This window comes from Helianthus annuus, chromosome 4 (genome assembly GCF_002127325.2).
Source record: "Helianthus annuus cultivar XRQ/B chromosome 4, HanXRQr2.0-SUNRISE, whole genome shotgun sequence".
Classification (NCBI taxonomy): Eukaryota; Viridiplantae; Streptophyta; class Magnoliopsida; order Asterales; family Asteraceae; genus Helianthus; species Helianthus annuus.
In genome coordinates, this window is record NC_035436.2 from 45,013,531 (window position 1) to 45,034,294 (window position 20,764).

General features: G+C 37.8%; 2 protein-coding genes across 2 annotated transcripts; one reads left to right on the forward strand and one right to left on the reverse strand.

Moving 5' to 3' along the window:
• Window positions 1-1,257: 1,257 nt before the first annotated feature.
• On the forward strand, window positions 1,258-3,606 carry LOC110933261 (uncharacterized protein K02A2.6-like). The gene is made up of 2 exons (XM_022176491.1): window positions 1,258-1,926; window positions 2,386-3,606. The coding sequence occupies exons 1-2, from the start codon at window positions 1,258-1,260 to the stop codon at window positions 3,604-3,606; spliced, it is 1,890 nt and encodes a 629-aa protein (XP_022032183.1).
• Window positions 3,607-18,613: 15,007 nt separating this feature from the next.
• Window positions 18,614-19,952, reverse strand: LOC110936223 (probable galacturonosyltransferase-like 1). Its single transcript, XM_022178569.2, has one exon. The coding sequence runs from the start codon at window positions 19,891-19,893 to the stop codon at window positions 18,865-18,867; it is 1,029 nt and encodes a 342-aa protein (XP_022034261.1). The 5' UTR covers window positions 19,894-19,952; the 3' UTR covers window positions 18,614-18,864.
• Window positions 19,953-20,764: the final 812 nt, after the last annotated feature.

Genomic DNA, 20,764 nt, shown 5'->3' on the forward strand with positions numbered 1-20,764 from the left:
GAAACAAAGCTTCCGACCTCCCAGACCTCTCCCTAAAAGCAAAAGGAATGAAAATTCCACCCAGTTTTGCGAATTTCATGAAGAGAAGGGCCACCATACTAATGATTGCTTTAAACTCAAAAAGGGGATTGAAGAGGCCGTCAAGTCCAGGGAGCTTGCCCACTTAGTGAAGGGGGTAAGGGACAAGATAGCCGAAGGAAAGGGCAAGGAAGTTAACATGGTGGATTTTGATGGAAAGGTTCCCCACAAACGACAGCAGTTGGAAGCTTGGGAGCTTCAGTGTGTCTGCTTCCCGCCAACAGAAAAGGACCCACTCTCAAACCCCCTTGTGGTTGAAGCAACTGTGGGTACACTAAAGACAAGCAGAGCATACATAGACACTGGTGCAGCCACGTAAATTATGTTTGAGAAGTTCTTCTACCTTTTAAGCAATGAGGAACGTTCGAAGCTTCAACCCTCCGGAACCTCCATAAAAGGTATTGCTGACATACCCCTCAAGCCTTTAGGCAACTAACCCTTGATGTCCGTTTCAGTGAAGGCAAGATGGAGAGAGTCCAACCTCTCACTTTCGTGGTTATCAATATACCTTCCAACTATGATGTCATTATAGGAAGGCCGGGGCAGTCTGCATTCTATATGAATGTTTCTATTGGTGATGGCACAGTCAAGTTCCCTACCGAGAGAGGGGTGGCAACCCTTCAACCTACTCAAGAAGCTTACATGATTGAAGGGGAAAGTTCCAAAAGTGAAGAAAACAAGCAAGGGCTGATCATAAACCCCAAATATCCTGAACAAAGGATAAGGGTTAATCCAAGCCTTTCACAAGAAACTCTCTCATACCTTGAAAAGCTGCTAGTACACTATAGCGATGTCTTTACTTGGTTCCCGGAAGATATGACGGGTATCCCTTGAAGCATTGCTGAACACGAGCTGAGGATACCACCTGATGTTAAGCCTGTTGTCCAAAAGAAGAGAAGTCTTGCACCCGAAAGAAGTTTGGCAGCATGCCAAGAGGTTGAAAAACTTGTCTCAGCTGGAATTCTCCGGGAAGTTAAGTATCAGTCTTGGGTTTCAAACCCAATCATGGTTCGAAAGCCCGATAATTCTTGGAGAATGTGCATCGACTTCAAGGACTTGAACAAGGCTTGTCCCAAAGATTGTTACCCGTTACCAGAAATCGACCTTAAGGTTGGTTCTCTCACTGGTTACCCTTTCAAGTGTTTTCTTGACGCCTACAAGGGTTACCATCAAATCCTTATGAAAGAAGAAGATGGAGAAAAGACCGCTTTTCACACGGATAAAGGTATCTTTTGCTACCAAAAGATGCCTTTTGGCCTTAAGAACGCTGGTGCAACCTACCAACGCCTTGTTGGAAAAACTTTTGCTAGTCAAATTGATAGAAACATGGAAGCATATGTCAATTATTTGGTAATCAAAAGCAAAACAGAATACCAAATGCTTGATGACATCCAAGAAACCTTCAAGAACATAAGGAAGATCAACATGAAACTCAACCCCGAGAAATGCTCGTTTGGGTTTGAAGAAGGTAAATTCCTGGGGCATATTGTGGGAAAACAAAGTATCAAGGCCAACCCAAATAAGGTCAAGGCCGTTCTTGAAACCAAACCACCACGAAGCAAAAAGGAGGTAGAAAGCCTGAATGGAAAGCTTGCAGCCCTGAAGCGTTTTACCTCAAAATTGGCTGAAAAATCTTTGCCTTTCTTCAAAACGCTCAAGGGGTGCTCTGATAAAAAAGATTTCAAGTGGACTGAAGAGGCTGAGGAAGCCTTCAACCAGATGAAGCAACACTTAGCTTTGCTTCCAGATATTGCAGCCCCAGAAACAGGAGAGCTGGTCTCTGTATACCTTTCGGTTGCTGAAGAAGCAATAAGTGCGGTTCTAACCATCAAACGAGACAAAGTTCAGGTACCCGTTTATTTCTTCAGCAAAACTCTAAAACTGGCAGAGATCAAGTATCCTCCTTTGGAAAAACTTGCTCTAGCCCTAGTCCAAATGGCTGGAAGGCTTCGAAGGTATTTCCAAGCACACCATATACAAGTGGTCACCGACCAACCCATTAAGAGTGTGCTTGAAAAACCAGAAAATTCAGGACGATTAGCCAAATGGGCTCTGGAACTAGGTGAACACAAAATCACCTATGTTCCAAGGAAAGCCATCAAAGCCAAAGTCTTGGCTGATTTCATTGTGCAAGTCCCGAAGCAAGCCATCATGGAAGTTAACACAACTACCTCTGAACCCTCTGACCTTGAAGCCTAGAAGCTTTTTACCGATGGGGCTTCAAGCGTTGAAGGGTCAGGGGCTGGGCTCATTCTAATCAACCCTAAAGGGTTAGAATTTACATATGTTCTTCGATTTGAATTTCAGACCACCAACAATGAAGCCGAATACGAAGTGTTGATAGCCAGCTTAAGGTTAGCCAAGGAAATGAAGGTTCAAAAGCTTCAAGTCTTCACGGTCTCATTGCTGGTGTCAAGTCAAGTGAATAACAGTTATGTTGCAAAGGAGCCCAAAATGAAGAGATACAAGGAAAAATCTAAAAAGCCGATGAACACATTCCAAACATGTACCATCAAGCAAATTCCCAGGTCTCAAAACAAGAAAGCTGATGCCTTGAGTAAACTCGCCTCTCTCACCTTTGCCCACCTTACCAAAAAGGTATTAGTAGAGGTGTTGAAAACTCCTTCGATTGAAGAATTGGAAGTTCAAGATGTAATCACCGAAGAAGGCCCCAATTGGATGACTCCTATTAAAAAATTCCTTAAAAACGGTGAGTTACCTGCTGATCAAACAGAGGCTGAAAGGGTTAAAATCAAATCTAGGCAGTATGTGTTGCAAGGTGAAATCCTCTACAAAAAGGGTTACCTTGCACCCTTACTGAGATGTGTCGGTCCTGAACAAAGCCAGTACTTGGTCAAAGAGGTTTATGAAGGGATATGCGGAGCTCATTTTGGAGCAAGAACGGTGGTTGCTAAGCTAATGAATCTTAGGTATTTTTGGCCTTCCATGCACCGAGACACCACCGAACAACTGAGAAAATGTGATTCTTGTCAAATTCATGCACCGGTCCCAAAGAGCCCCAAGCATGACCTTGTCCCAATATCTTCAGCCTGGCCATTTTATAAATGGGGAATGGACATTGTCGGCCCATTCCCACCAGCCAAAGGTGGAGTGAAGTTTTTATTGGTGGCCATAGACTACTTCACCAAGTGGCCTGAAGTCAAACCACTTGCAAAAATCATGGGCAAACAGGTCATCGACTTCGTTTGGGAAAACATCATTTGTCGCTATGGGTTACCGGGAGTGCTGGTTACCGATAATGGAAAGCAATTCGCTGAGAAGCCTTTTAGCACTTGGTGCAAAGAATTCAGAATAACTCAGGTTTTCAGCTCAGTTGCATATCCACAATCAAACGGCCAAGTTAAAAGGATGAATCGAAGCATAGTTGAAGGAATCAAAACCCGATTGGGAGGGCATGAAAGCAATTGGCTCGAAGAGTTGCCAAACGTTCTATGGGCTATTAGAACAACGGAAAAAACAAGCCACAAAAGAACACCTACAGCTTGGTGTTCGGATCGGAAGCCGTGATTCCAGCCGAAGTAGGAGTTGTGACTCAAAGAATACTCAACATGGATCCCGAAGCAAACAACAAAGAGACCATGTTGAACTTGCAACTTCTAGAGGAAACACGAGACCAAGCTGCAATTCAAGAAGCCAAGTACAAACAAAAGATGGAAGCTTATTACAACAAAAGAGTCAAGCATGAACGCTTCAAGCCAGGAGACCTTGTGCTTAGAAACAATGAGGCTAGTAAAAAAGAGAACCAAGGAAAACTTGGCCCAAAATGGGAAGGGCCATATACAATCCTTGAAGCACATAAGGGTGGATCCTATAAAGTAGCCGACGCATAAGGTAAAAAGCTTCCCAGACATTGGAATGGCAAGACCCTTAAAAGGTTCCATGTCTGATCAAGAAAGATTGGTTTGTATTTCAAAAGTTGTATTTCAAGAGTTGTCTTATGCTCACTTTTTGTAAAACAATATCTCTTGAATGAATGATGATGTTTTATCAAATTTGTCTTTCTATCCTAAAATCAGGTTAAGAACCTAGCAAAAAACTCCATGGCAAGGGCCATGTAAGGGGATGAGCTCCTAGGCCATATTGCTCGATAGGTTCAAGGGTTGAATGAACCTATATAAGGGGTGAGTTCCTAAATCAATACAGCTCCATGAGACTTATGAAATTATCAAAAATAAAGTTGTCTCATAGACGGGTCTGAACAGCCTACACCAAATGTTCCTTAAGCCTTAGAAAACTTATCAAAAATAGGCTTACGAACTGAAATCAAACTAAGGAAAGTAATAAATAGGATAGGTGATATGTCTTCTTGTTAAAAATACCAAGGCTAAGTGACTGCAGCACTGAACCCTTTAAGGTATAAAAAACATAAAGACAACACAAACCAAACAAAGACAAGGCCATAAAAAAGGACAACACAACAAAGAATGCATGCAACCAAAAATCAGAAATGCAAACCAAGGCATAAAAACAAAGTAGCAACCGGAAGCCTTGAAGGCTTCAAGCTACAAACATCCAGCAGAACCACAACACAAGGCAGATAGTCAAAGTTGATAGCATAGGAAGCTTTGAAGGCTCCCAAATATTCAAATAAGTTAAAACAAACCTTAACGGTTTGTAAACATAAATATTGTTCAAACGGCCACTGAGGCCAACCACAACCACAAAACAGAAACCTTAAGGGTTTCTACAAAACCTAAAATTGTTCAAAGTAACATACAAGCCATTAAATTGTTTAAAGGTGCTAAGAAAACTACGAATATTGTTCAAGCATCAGAAGGAGGCTTAGAGGCCCCAGAACCATTACCATTAGCCTTCTTGATCTTCTTCGACTTCTTAGCCTTCGAACCACTATCATCACCAACTGCTGAACCTTCGAGGCTTGCATCCTTGGAAGCATCAGGTTCTCCTGAAAGGGTCTCCTCACTTTCCCCCGAACGAGAACGCTTCCTCGAAAGGGAATCAAGCACTTCAGGACAAACTTTCTCATTAAGCCCATCCGGCTTCAGCTCCTGCAAAACAGAAAGGGGCTTGCCAAAACAAGCTGCAACCTGACTTACATAGGGATAAGTCAACCACTCCATCTGCTGAACAGAATCTTTGAAAACATCAAAAGCTTCAGGGTAGTACAAAGGAGACTTCTCCAAAGGCTGACCAGATTCATGAAGTTTGTAACCAGCAATAAGGCCTTGATGCTTCCCCAAGTTTAGCAGTTTGGTGTAGACATCTCCAAGAGCAGAATTGAATTCCTTGGAGTGAAGGAGGTAGGTAACAACTTGATGAAAACCTTGCTCAATTAGCCACTGGTTATCACCAGTAGCTTGAGCAACCAAAGCCTTCAAACCTTCCTTCTCGCCCTCGAAGGCCTTCTGCTAGACATCCAAGGCTTCCCTGTCAGCTTCAATCGATCAGCCTCAAAACTTCTCTTGAGATCGTTCATCTCAATCTCATGTCTCCTTGTCAACTCTCCAACCTTCTTCACCCAAGCTTCCTCTTTCTTAGAGAACCCTTCAACCTCCTTCTTTATTGCAGCCATAGAGGCTTTCATCTTGTCCTTCTTCTTGGAAGCTTCTTCGTACTCCTGCATACCCTTTGTGAAACAGGTAACACCTTCAGCCAACCGGGTCGAAAGGTTACAGGAGCTTAGCATCAATCTTGAAATAAAGTGATCGGCTTCCATATCAGAATTTGCACTCCGAACACCAGGAGGAGCAAAATGAACTAATACCTCAGCACAAACAGCTGGATCCTTGAAGCTATCCCCAACCTTTACACCCCAGTTGGGAACATAAACCTCTTCAGCTTCGGGACCCTCCAAGCTCTCAACACTTTTGCCCGATGAACCCTGGATAGTAGGAGTGGCACCTTTCTTAACCAACTTCTTCTTCTTCGTAGAAACAACTAACTCTTTTTCCTTACCCTTTCCCACTTCAACCTCAAGAACATGTTCCGTAGACACCTCTATGTCATCGCTAATATCAATGGCCTCTGAGCCAGAGGGTTGATCAGCACCTTTCAAGCGACGGTTCGAACGACGAACAAAAACCTTGGAACCCGGAGCCTTCGTGAAACCTTTAACATTGGGAACATTCACATAGCCAGAACCCTCAAGCCTATGTTCGGATCCCCTAACAACTGCATATTCACCTGGAGTAGCCATAGCATCCCCAAACGCAACATCAGAAGTATCATCACTCTTGATAAAATCAAGTGCTGACATAACTACAAAATAAACAAAAATAAAATATATAAGCAAGCAAAAAACAAGAACACAATAGCACAACAAGACAAATGCATACCCTGCCCATCTCTTATAAGCACCGGATCTCGATCACGTTTGTCCCATAACTTACTGAGACCCAACAACACCAGTAGGTGCTCGGGAAAGAGACGAATCCTTGAAGGGCACTTCCTAATAGTTTCAAGAAAATGAGTGTTTATTTCAGAAGCAGAAGGTTCAGGCTCATTTAAAACGGCATCCGGATGCCTCCAAACAAGCTTAAAATGAACAATTTCATCGTAAACCCAGAAAAAACGGTCTTTCCAAACACCAAGACTAGATACCATAGATGAAATCAAACAAGTATCAACCTGAGATGTTTCGAATGTAAACCAGTCACCATTCTTGGCCAACCGGAAAAAACGACGAAAGGATAAAAGAGTGGGATCATACCTGGAAGCCCGACATAAAACTTCAAAGTGCAAAACCCTAGCCAGACCCTGAGGGTGAATCTGGCCAAAGGATAGGCGATAATACTCTAAGACATTCAAAACAAAGTTCGAAAACGGGTGACGAAGGTTCGAAAACTCAAAATGGCGACAATAGAGAGCAATGGAACCAGGGGGACACTTATCGATTGAAACATCACAAGCCGGTGCAACCGGTTTAAACTTCATCCCAATATCCCCCATTCCATACAGAAATTTTCTACTTCCTCTTGAGTTAATCGAGAAAACGATTTCGCTAAATCTTTACGAGCACCCATGCTATAAGAAAATAACCAGAAAATAGGAAATCGGAACTAACCTGAACTGAGAAAAGGGAAAGAAAACTTGAGAGGAAATGTGCAAATGACGGTTCTCTTTTAAAAGATTAATGTAAATTAATGAAAAGAAAATGTTATAATTAAACAAGGGTATTAAAACCGCCGCCTGACACAAAGAAAACTGCCACAAGTCATATCAACTGTCTTGTCAAAATTCAAAAATCAAAAAGCTCAACCGTTTTCAACCTTTCAAGCCTTGAAGCCTTCAAAGCAAAATAAAACACATGTACAAAAGTCAGAAGCATTTGTGCTTACACCCAAAAACCTCTGACTTGGGGGGCTGATGACGGGGGTAGCCCAAATCCAAATAAAACGACCAAGAATACATGATAGCTTGAAGGGTAAAAAGGTTCTAAGGTTTAAAACCCGGGTACTGAGCTGAGGCAGCACGTGCACAGTAATCAGTCATATCACTGATTACTTCAACAACTCTCCTAGCCGTAAAAGTAGAACAATGCACAGAGTGTAGTCTTTTATCCGCAGGTCCAAACGCTTCAACCCCTAAAAGGGCAAGTCCTCCACTGCAAGCATGGTTCGCTAGTCTATGGTTTCCTCTTTGGGCGATATCTTCTCCTATAAAATGATACTTCATTTAGTGCTGAAAAACATTCCGATCAGATCTGATTCCATTGGGATCTCTGGTCTTTCTTCTCGAGGTACTTGTTCCATGCAAGTCTCTATTCTTCACATTCAACACACACATTTCCACCGCTCTCACATCCGAAGATGAACACACTTCAGTTGAGGATCTTGAGCAAACAACAAAATCTAACTAGTGAACCTCTCTCCACGTCTTGCAAACGTGGGGGGACCCCACGACCTACGTTAGGAAAACCGGAACCCTCCAACCCTTTTGCCTAACCAGCCTAGCTACTATCATCGGTCTTGTATTAGTTGTATCAACAATTATAAAAGCTCCTAAAAGAGCGATCAAATACTACTTTTCAGTTCCAAAACAATCTTTCTACAGATGAAAATTGTGAAACGCTAAGGGAATTATAATCATCATTGTAAAATTTATCAAAATATTAGTCACTAATAAACTCATAACCAGATAATAGGTTCCCTTTATTTCCTTAAAAATATCTCACTATAATACGGTACGCACACATATATTTCGGGAATGAATGCATACAATTGAGGTTTATGTTTCAATGTATAGTTCTTCCATTGTTACCTATGTAAGCTATGTTGTTACCATGTAAAACGACTATTAAAAACAGATGGTATCAATGAGAGGTGAGTGTTTTCACAGAGGTGGTTGGAGGCGATGGTTTTAGGTGGAGGTTGGGGTGCTCGGATATGAGTAGTTTCGCAGGTGGTTGCGGCTAAAGTGGTTATGGGGTGCTTAGTGATGGTGGGTAGTTGTAGGTGGAGGTAGACAGGTGATGGTGTGTAGTTGTAGGCGGTGGTGGTCGGAAAAACGGTGATGATGGTGGTGACGTTGGTTGTTGTGATGGGGGTGATTGGGGATGAGAGAGAAGAGAGGATAAGAAATATGGTTCCGGGCAGAGAAAGCAAGAGAGAAAAGGGGGTGGATGGGGTGGGTGTAAGATGGGCCCCACTTTCTTTTAATTAGACATGTAAAGGGTATTTATGTCATTTCACACCCTCTTAACTGAGAAAAGTAACTGATGTTAGCCCTAGGGACTATCCAGGAATGAAACTGCAAAAGTTAGGGACTATAGCTGTACTTTTAAAAAGTTAGGGACTAAAGGTGAAAAAGGGCAAACCACAGGGACTATCCGAACAGTTTTCTTTTATTTGAGGCATGTAGTAGCACTATATAACTCATTTAAACATCAACAAAGAGAGATAGTTATGTGTGTTGATTTTCATCAATACGATGGTAAAACAATTATATGAATTGTCGTTAGAATTATAAGACGAATTAATGTGCATGGTTGGTTCAGAATCACATCAAGTGGTGTTGGTTAATGTTTTCAACTTATCGAAAGATTAGAGCCTGATAGGTATCGTGTCATAGCTGCATGTATTCATGATACTTGGCAAAAACAACGAGGTCTACGTTTAAATTAGTGCTCTTTTTAAAAGGGATTTGTTGCGTAACCATCTCCAAAATTTATCTTCTCTATGTTACAATGCTCAAAATTAAAAACTCCAAGGTAGTAATAAATATTTCCACCATACCTTTTAAATGGTTGTGTTTGTTTAGCTCTAGTTAATGACTTAACCTTTTAAATGGTTGTGTTTGTTTAGCTCTAGTTAATGACTTAACAATTGCATCATACGGCTAATAAATCATAGATAATGGATTAGGGGTCAAACGTAATCATTAGATTGCACCTTGTCGCCATATACACAACATTCCAATCCAACCAAACATGTTTCTACCGGTTTGTACGTTTTTAGCACTATGTTCTATTTGGTCAAACTCGTACATATTTGACAATGGAGATTGTGTAGAATACATATAAATAGTTTTATATGAGGCCCATATGTTTTCTCACTCTTATAGTGATGTTATTCCCATTATGCAATTTAAAACACATTATCAATTGGTAAAGGAGTCAAAATAATTAGTGGCAAGAATAAAGAAGTTTATGTTGACCTCGTAATATTATTAACGACGTTTCTTGGAAGCATCAAAATGTTATCTTCTACTTCCTTTCACAAAAGTCAAAGTATCTATTGCTAAAAAGTCAAGATTGTGGAGGATCCAGATGATTAAAAGGTGAACAACCAAGAAATTGTATTTTATATATTCGGTTCTCATAAAATAAGTGTCTCATACTTTCATACCATAAATCTAATATAATAGTTTCTTCATCAAGATATTATATTAGATTTAAGTTTCAAATTCCCGTAACAAAATCTCAAAATACATGAATCCAACCAATAGTTTTATCTCAAATATATTCCAAATCGCAAATAAACACAAATATCCAACGACATAATTTTAAATTATTGTCAAAAGATACAACCACGATTAAGTTTTTCCTTCTCATTTGTTTTCATTCCGTGGGTAGCTACTTTGTGTCGCTAAAACACCACCAACTTCGTATATTATTGGCCAACGAGATCGTTGAAGCCGTGAAGCTCATGTTCAAGTGATATCGTCTATTTTCTATATGTTCTATAAGATGATATCCTCACATTTAAGCACACGTTTATAACAAGTATATTGATGTTGTTATAACAAATATATTGATGGTGCCACGGTGGTCCTTAATTGGTTGATTGATATTTGTTATTGAGGTTCAAAAGATGTTTTTTTTTTTTGAACGGCAAATTTGGATCACTGACGGACCACTAGAGTATCATCGTGCCACCAGCGGAACCACCCGATCATATCCATCTCCACTTGGCATAACGCCTATACACCAATTCAGGAGGAAACCCAATAAATATAGGAAAACCCCCCCTTATGAGAATCGAACCCAGGACCTATTGATCCCAAAGCCTTATCCCACCTCTAAGATGCCACTAGGCTATAAAGCCATAGACATAGGTTCAAAAGATGTAAAGGGAGCTAAAAGAGAGTCCATATATTAAATGTTCATAAAAGATAGAACAAGGCATGGGCTTGAGTTGGCCGTGACATAGCCATGGACCCACATTCCAGCCAAGCCTAGTTCGAGCAGACCCTCACCTCACCAAAGGCACATACATGACTCCTAGCCTTGTAGGCTCATGGTCCTGGAAGTCGTGACAAAAAAAAAAGTTTTGATAGAAAGTCACTGCCAAACTCAGAGACCTTCCTTGACCTAGATTATCAATAATAATGATTATGTTTATGCCTAACCAATTATCCATTTTTTGGTTTATCCTTAACCAATTATCCATTTTTACTATTTCTAATAACGATTCTTATCGTGAGTCATTTATGTTGGAAATTTTAGTGAAAATGAGTTTTCACTAAATATTTTGGACACCAATAATAATATGTATATATGTGTTGTAGGGAAAATATCAAATAGGAAGTTTAATTTTGCTAGGAAGGATAAGAAGCAATAAGAGGATGACATGTGGCAAAGATAAAAAATATAAGGAGGGGCATTTTGGTCAAAAACTTATCATCTTCAAAAAAACCCAGCATCTGCAATTTATTTCTCTTCCACGTATACTCAAATCCACCATTTTCAAAACTATAAACTACCACATCACAACCAACACCACCACCTCCTCCTCCTCCTCCTCCACCACCACCACTACCACCTACGATCGCCACCATCTTGCCGGAAACTAGATCTGAAACCACCACCACCTTCAACCACCTGTTGGGTTTTTCAGATCTGACACCATCATTCCACCATCCACCGCCACCGCTCCACCGCCACCAGTTTCCCCATGGTGTATCAGAGTTCTTTTTCCGCCCACCGTCGTTAATCAGAGTTCTTTTGTAAGTTGTGTTATTTTTTATTTTCATTGCGTTTTAGTTATGAAACCTCAATTGCGTTTTTCACTTCATTATGTTTTAATTAGAGTTCTTTTCATTTTTGTTCTTCTGGATGTTAAGGCAGAGACATGACCATGCTAAAATAGGAGCATGATCATGTCGGAACAAAAGGGATGACCACATTAAAACTCATTGCGTTTTAGAACCTGCAGTGCAAAGCACATGATCATGCTTAGACAGATGCATGATCATGTTGGAACTAAGACATAACCATGTTAAAACTACACTGCTTTTTAGAACCTGCAGTGCAAAATATTGATTTTGGTTTTATTGCGTCTTACAACCTGGAGTGTAAAAAACATGATCATGCTAAAATAGAAGCATGGTCATGTTGGAACAAAAGCATGGCCATGTTAAAACATAAACATGGCCATGTTAAAACTTCAATGCTTTTTAGAACCTGCAGTGCAAAATATTGATTTTTAGTTTTATTGCGTTTTACAAGCAAAGAACATGATCATGCTAAAATAGAAGCATGATCATGTTGGAACAAAAGCATGACCATGTTAAAACATAACATGGCCATGTTAAAACTCCATTGTTTTTTAGAACTTACAGTGCAAAATATTGATTTTGGTTTTCATTGCGTTTTACAACCTGAGGTGCAAAGAAGCATAGTCATGTTGGAACAAAATAATGACCATGTTAAAACATAAACATGGCCATGTTAAAACTTCATTGCTTTTTAGAACCTACAGTGCAAAATATTGATTTTTGGTTTCATTGCGTTTTACAACCAAAGAACATGATCATGCTAAAATAGAAGCATGGTCATGTTGGAACAAAAGCATGACCATGTTAAAACATAAACATGGTCATGTTAAAACTCCATTGCTTTTTAGAACCTACAATGCAAAATATTGATTTTTGGTTTCAATGCGTTTTACAAGCAAAGAACATGATCATGCTAAAATAGAAGCATGGTCATGTTGGAACAAAAACATGGCCATGTTAAACATAAACATGGCCATGTTAAAGCTCCATTTCTTTTTAGAGCCTACAGTGCAAAATATTGATTTTTGCTTTCATTGCGTTTTACAACCTGAGGTGCAAAGAACATGATCATGCCAAAATAGAAGCATGGTCATGTTGGAACAAAAGCATGACCATATTAAAACATGAACATGGCCATGTTAAAACTTCATTGTTTTTTAGTATCTGTAGTGCAAAATCTTGATTTTAGGTTTCATTGCGTTTTAGAACTGCAGTGTAAAAGAACATCAAAGAACATGATCATGTTAAAAGGGAAGCATGATCATGTTGGAGCAAAGACATGACCATGTTAAAACATAAGCATGACCATGTTAAAACCTAAACACTACAATGTTAAAACCCATTGCGTTTTAGAACCTGGATGTTGGAACAGAGGCATGACCATGTTAAAACAAAGGCATGACCTTGTTAAACAAAGGCATGACCTTGTTAACACAAAAACATGGCCATGTTAAAACAAAGGCATGGCCATCAGGGGCGGACTTAAGGGTTGTCCAAGGTGGGCGGGCGCACCCCCGGGAAAAAAAAATTTAGTGTTAAGTTCCGTCGAAAATCCCGTCCGCACCCCTTGGAATTGTTTTGTCCGCACCCCTTAGGTAAAAAGTGTTATCCATTTATATTTTAAAATTTTTTTTTAGTAAACTCTTATCTTTTTAAAAACACTACCTAAATTATATAACTTTTAATACCTAAATAACTAAACTCAAATACCCAATACTTTTAACTAGCCCACTATTAAGTCTTAGTGATGATATTTTATTTTGTGGTGGGTTATATATTTATATTTTTTTAGTGATGATGGTGATATTTTGTCTTTTTTATGGTGGGTTATATACGATCATGTTTGGTTTTTTTTTTTAATGGTGTATATGATGTTTAGATGATTTTTAGTGTGATTTACATTATGATTTCTAGTGTTTGAATACTTGATACATTATGTAACATGTTATGGAGCCATGAACTTATAGATCAATTTGTTTGTGATAGCCGATAGGAACCATGAGTAGGGACGTTATGGCGCGATTTCTCAAGAGGAAAGTTGATACATCTTCCGAATTCGTTGATGTGGATACTCTTCCTTCGGATGCTTATAATCGCAAGCCGATTGAATCATATAACGTGAATCAACGAGATGAGATTAGAAGGGCATATCTACTAAGAGGACCATATCAACCATTTAGTTTGATGTTCTTTTGTTTTACATGACCCGACCCGACCCGACTCGAACCGACCCGATACGAACCAATTTTTTTTACATATATACCTTGGGGCCTAAAATTTTTAAAAATGTTCCGCACCCCCATGAAAAAATTCCTGGGTCCGCCACTGATGGCCATGTTAAAAGAGAAACATGACTATGTGAAACCCATTGCGTTTTAGGTACGTTTTCTTCAGAATTTGAGTGCAGAGAACATGGTCATGTTAAAACATAAACATAATCATGTTAGAATAGAGGCATGGCCATGTTAAAACATAATCACAGCCATATGAAACCCAATTGCGTTTTAGAACCTGGGTTATAGTGTCTTGTTCTATCCACTGCGTTTTACGCATCTGGGTTTTCGAATTTTTTTTTCAAAAGTATAGCAATAGTGTGCTCGTTTTAAAGATAAAAAAACGCTCGTTTTTATGGTGCAGTTTTTATAAAAAATATTGTCGTATGAAAAAGTTATTAACGTTTAAAAAACGATGGGGAATTGGAGGAGAGAGAAACTATTGCCTTGGATTGACTAGAATACCCCTAAACAAACTCACGTGCCTTTTTTCTTCTCTTCAATTTCCCTGATTTAATCTTAGCCCTTGATTAACTAAATGGATGGTCAAGATCACTTCCTAGCCTTCTTAGCCAAATAAACTTCCTATTGTATCTCCATCCATGTGTTGTATAAATAATTATTTTGTGGATTTGTGTTCTACGTTGTGAAAGCTTCATAACAAACCAAACTATGTCCAAAATGGAACTAAGATGAATGAGATATCGAATCTTGAAGTTATATGTTTGAAATAAACAAAGATGAGAGAATTGGATTGAACTTTGTCAGCTTGTCCAACATAGGTTGGATGACAAAACTTGAAGTGGTTTATAAGGAATGACACTCCTTGTACATTGTTTTCTTAGAGGCAAACACTAGTGAGACCTGAAAGGGTGTGCTGTACCCTACCTTGCGCACGTGCGTTGCATGGGCAATGGGCTCAACGCCGCCAGTCGCCTTAGAACCCCAACGGTATTTTTTGTCCATGAGCACGTGGTCAAGTACATGGCGGGTTCGCTTATGGCGCACCTGTGGGTTGCGCGCGGGTTCGAGTGTAGCACGTGAAGGTCATTCACGGGCCACTGCTTGTGGCGTGAGCATATGGCGCAAGGAGATATGTACACCGGAAGCTTGGCGTGGGTTCAAGTGTAATGCACGCCGCATGGCGTGAAATCCATATAGCGCGACGCGTCGATTAGCAGGTCAGTTCAGGAGCACTTGTAGGTTTGCAGCAGTAACAGGAGAGCTGGTTAGACCTGGTTAAACCAGCTATTACAATTCGTTTAATTCCTGTCATGAATCAAAATGACAGTTTTGACTAACCGCTTAAATTCTTTTTATTAGAGCTTAAACATGATTAATTGTCTTGTTAATTACAAGATTTAATATCATGTTTATTACAAATTGGATGTCTTGTTTGATTACAAGATTAAATGACATTAATCTTGATATGTGTATATATGAACATGGTAGTTCATAATCTTGGACAAGAGAGAATGACACACTTTTGACTCTCTAAAAATTCAGCAACTTGAGAGTGAGTAATCTCAAGAAATCCTTTGCAACTTCATAATTTCCAACAATTTAAACAAGAACACCATCATACCCAGTGTAATCTCGGGCATGAGCGTCATCTTCGGCAGTACAACTACTGATTCTATTGTTGTGTCATGGAAACAGACCGTCTGAGAGGAGGCGCGAAATCTGTTTTAAGGGCCACGTGTGAAACATTATCCTCAACCAAAACTGTCAACGAATTTTTGCTTGTCTTGCAGCAGAGTTTCGAATAAGAAGGTGTGGTTGAAGTTTTCCAAATACGTCTATTTGAATAAAGATTGGTACAATGTATTTGTATTTTATTTATTTATCGTATAGTTTTGTAACCGGATTGTAATGTATTTTAATAAAAGGTAAACCTAGTTCCTATAATTTATGCATGTCACCGTGAATACTCGTACGTGTAGATTAGTTATTCATAATCAATCAATTCATGGAGTGGTTATGTAAATATATTAGAACTAATTTAAGTACCCATGACACGGGTTACTCAAAGTAAATTATATACTCCATTCGTCCCATTAAAAGTGTCCTATTTTGAATTTTCAAAAGTCTTTATTTATAAACTTTCACTTTAATTATATATTTTTTGTGTTATATAAAACTTGATGAAAATTAACCCGATAAAAACACTTGTAAAACACACTCAAATCATATAACTTTCATCAAATATTATCTAACACAAACAAAATTATTTAAGGTCAAAGGTATAAATAAATTATTTAAGGTCAAAGTTTATAAATAAAGACTTTGAAAATTCAAAATATGACACTTTTAATGAGATGGAGGGAGTAATATTTAACAGTGTTGACATAAGATTTGAAATGAAAGAAACGTTCAATTACTTATGTAAATATTAAATTACAATGAATCAAAAAAATAGGATACGAAAATGAATTAATGTTTTCCAGCGTGTTAGACTTCACATACTACATACATAAAACTAACTGACTTATAATTAAATAAAGAACATCTATTGAATGGTAATGCTTATAACCAAAATATTACACGGGTTAAATCATAACACTCAACCATATATGAGTAACACCTAACATGAAGTGTTTTATTTAACGAAGTTTACATCAGCTTCCTAATAATTAAATTGTTTAGTATACTTGATTGAAATGGTTGAGGTTCATTCATAAACCTCAACCATATACGAGTAACGCCTAACTTGAAATGTTTGGTTCAAAGAAGCTTACATCATCTTCCTAAAAAATTAAAATGCTTAGTATACTTGATTGAAAATTTAATCTATAACTAGTTTTTTTTACGTCGTGCGTACGGCAAAACCGAGCAAATGATAATGTAAAACAAACGTGATTTGAAAATAAAGCATGTTGTTTAGAATGCCAAAACATTAGAACGGTTTAATTTATCATTGTACCATTTTATAATACAAAATAAATACTTTATTTTAAGTACAACTTCGTTTTTAACAAAATTTATAACGGAATGTCGAGGGAAAAAATCAAGCACAATTACATACTTAATATTTTAGAAAAAAAAGTTATAAACGTACATTGTTAAAAAAGTATCAAATTATTTGATAAATGAATATATGTTCTAGAAAAAGAAAAAAAGAATTATTAAAAAAATGGTAAAGGAAATATTTGGTTTTAGAAATATAAAAATTTAAAAATACGTTATTAAAAGTAAATATAATAATAAACTATCATAATATTAAATCAACAAATAATAAAAAACTATATATTATATTATTTTAAAAATAAAGTTACTATTCATCGTCCGTCGTAAACTCTATATATAATATCGGTAATTATATAATTAATCCAATCATGTGCTTAATTTAACATCAGCTTAACTCTCAAGCTGAGGGTAAACTAATCTTAGTGTATACTATTAATCATACTTGTCTACATCATTTGTGTCATTTTTTCTTAAATTTAAGTAGTTTATATCCTAAGTTTTAGTTCAAGAAGTTTAATCATTTAATCAACTACCACTAAGTTATTTAGTAGCTTAAAAGGTTACTTTTAATCTAAAATCCCATGTCCTTGTGGATTCGATCCTCGATTATTAGATGTGTTGTATTAATTCACTATTACATATATATACACACACACACTATTACATATATATATATATATATATATATACACACACATACTTATGTCTATATTAATCCCTACTTCCGATATTTATAGAACTCAAATTTGAATTGTCTATATTAATCCCTACTTCCGATATTTATAGAACTCAGATTTGAGAAGTGATTCGTTTTTATTACACATTTTTATGACTATAAACAAGCCAAACATCAACGTTGTCTTCACAAAAATAAATACAAAAAAACAACAAACACATTTTTATGACTATAAACATGTCAAACATCAAGATTTTATTCACGAAAATATATAAATAATGGAAGAAAATATCTCAGAAATTTTCCAAAATCAATTTTGTAGTTTGTTTTTATCTAATTTTATAAAACTGAATTGACAACCTTTATATTCGGTTGATCATATTTTTGCAATAACTTTTTCCTTTCCGAGTAAATGGCACACGGCATTGCCTTTCCCTTCCCCCACCCCACCTCATAAATTATATTGGTGTCATGTTGTTTTCTTAAAAGTGAATGCACCTATCCAGTTTCAAATTATTTAAAACAATATAATTTTTTTAAAATTTCATACCTTTCTAATCTCCAATTTATGTTTTGCTAGATATATATCTTCATATCAAGCATATTATTTGTAAGTGACTATTTGTGAATCGGTATATTATCATCAAAACTTATATGTTTTACTAAAATGCAAAAAAGAATAATCAAATTTGAATGCTTAAAATTACTGAACATAAATATTATTTTTTTTTATCCGAATTATATTAGCTCACATATTAGATGTACAAAAAATATGGTACTTAAATTTTGAATTATTTTTTTAGTTATACTAATTTTCTTTTATTATATTTTTTCACAATGACCCATGGTAGTCTTTTATAATAATTTGTATCCCATATCATATAAATTCTAAAAGAATCATATAATTGTTAAACAAATTACAATTAAAAGAATATAATATAAAAAGTCACACTCGTTAAAGTTGGACAGTACGAAAGAAAAATCAAGCCAGACAAGGTTGACATGACAATATGGTACACCGAGCCACCCCGATTTGTAGACGAAGCAAAGGAAAGATCCAACATGTAGAAGGAGAACTCCACCCGCACTTTCAAAACCAAAAAACCAAAAGAGCTATGAGCGTTATACACACGGAGCACCATAACAAAATAAATTTAGAAATACATGATGAAGAAAATGGCTACTTTTATTACAATCACTTCGAAGTCTTGGACTTCCGTTATATCACTACAACAAAATCATGAATTTCAATCTTCCTATGTCTAATTTACAACTACTTAACCAAATGTACATTTTTAACCTTTAAAACTATAAAAAAAATACAAAACAAAAATTAATACCATCTACTTTCCACCTCATCATTCCGTACCAATCAAACCCCTCCGTTTTCAACTATTCAAACGATGAAAACGGAGATTTCAAAAGATCATAAGGCGCCCAAAGCGCGTCAAGCGGGCAAGGCCTGCCCGCATCAAGCCGTACCCACGGTTTCCCCTTCCCACTCCAATGCAACAAACTAACTGGGCCGGGATGCAAATCCCGGCACAACCCCCTAAAATTATCCCCACCAAGCCCATGCTGGTTCCACCGGTGATCCACAGGCGAAATCTTCCCGCCAAACACCAACAAAAACGGCGGCAAAGATCCCAACTCATAAATCCTCATCCGCTTTTGCAACTCCATCCATTCCTCAATCTTTGTTGTAAACTCACCAAAACGCCACCGTTTTAGGTCAATCACCATCACGCCGGTGTTGAAGTAGCATGGTTTCCGGTCAACGAAAGTCAACGAGAGAGATGGGCTTGACCAGAAAGTGGGAGTGAAGTAGGAAGTGAAGTTGGCGTTGCAATATTCGGGTGCGGCTAAAACGGCGTCGTTTAGGAAGGGTGTGTTGGCGAGTTTTGTAATGTCGTCGACAAGGATAATGTCGGAGTCTAGGTAGACAACTTTGGTGACGTGGAGGGGGAGGATGTCGGGGAGGTAGGTACGGGCGTAGTTTAAAGGGCAGTCTAAGGCGGAGCGGATGGAGGTGGAGATGAGGCGGGAGACGGTGGAGTAGTGGTAGTGGAAGGGGTAGAGTTGGTAGTTAAGGTAGGGGAAGGTGGTGGTGAGGGTGGTGTGGAGGGGGGTAGGGGTGGGGATGGGGGAGGTGATGAAGTGGAAGAAGATGTTTTGGGGGCAGGAGGAGTGTTGGAGGATGGAGAGGATGGCGGCGATGGAGCCCCGGAGGTAGGTGGTGTCTAGGGTCATTGCCACGTGGACGGTGGTGGTGTTGGTGGTGGGGGTGGGGCAGTGGGGGGAGTTGTAGAATTTGGGGGCTTCTTTGAATTGGTGGTGAGTGGTGGTGAAGGTGGAGGTGGTGGTGGAGATGAGGAGGAGGACGAGGATGGGGAGGAGGAGTGGTGGTTTGTGGTGGAGCATGGTGGTGGCAGGTGAGAGTAGATTTGAGGAGGGGGTGATTTGGTGGTATTTAAGAGAGTGGAGAGAGAGAGGTGTTTGATTGGGTGTGAAGCATGACACGGTTTAGTCAAAGTGTCTTTTTTATTAATGTTTTGAAAATTTTAAAAATAATAAAAAAAAACACTAATATTTATTATTATTATTATTATTATTATTATTATTATTATTATTATTATTATTATTATTATTATTATTATTATTATTATTATTATTATTATTATTATGTTGTAAACCAGACTAATGGGATTGTGGTACATTGGCAAATCAAATTCTTTAAACATTTAGGTTTTGATTTCAATTCTCACAGACGACATGAATAAAATGAAATTTGTCATTCAAAAAAAATTTGTATACTGGATTTTATTGTTTAAACTATGACACGTTTGAAAACTAACATTCTATACCGACAATTTGACAAATAACACTATTAACTTTAGTTTTATTGTCAAATATAATTTTTATAATAATTATAGAATTTTTATTCAATTTTGTTCAAAAGGATGATTGTGACTATACGAAGAAATGTAGCTTGTGGTGTGAACAATATAGCGTGAAAACATGTAAATCAAGTTTAAATTTATGCTTGTGAGATTGATTTTAACGGTTGATAATGTTATCAATCAAATGTTGATAGTATAATTGTTATTAGAAAATAATAATAGTTTTTTACTTATGATTATTGAAATTCATTTTTCAATAATCATGTCTTTGTCCTTTTTCCCTTTTGATACATTTGATTTTCTAGCGCCAGCAGCTATTCATTTCTTGATCAAGGTTCAACGGGTCATCCACAACAATTGTTCAGCCCCAGGGAGCAGGGGTTTGTGTTTGG

Excerpts from the sequence above, each read along its gene's own strand:
- LOC110933261 (XM_022176491.1), top strand. The coding sequence starts at position 1,258 with ATGAAAGAAGAAGATGGAGAAAAGACCGCTTTTCACACGGATAAAGGT. Across the intron at positions 1,927-2,385 it reads TCAAACGAGACAAAGTTCAG|ACCACCAACAATGAAGCCGA; the intron begins GTACCCGTTTAT and ends TTTGAATTTCAG.
- LOC110936223 (XM_022178569.2), bottom strand. The coding sequence starts at position 19,893 with ATGCTCCACCACAAACCACCACTCCTCCTCCCCATCCTCGTCCTCCTC.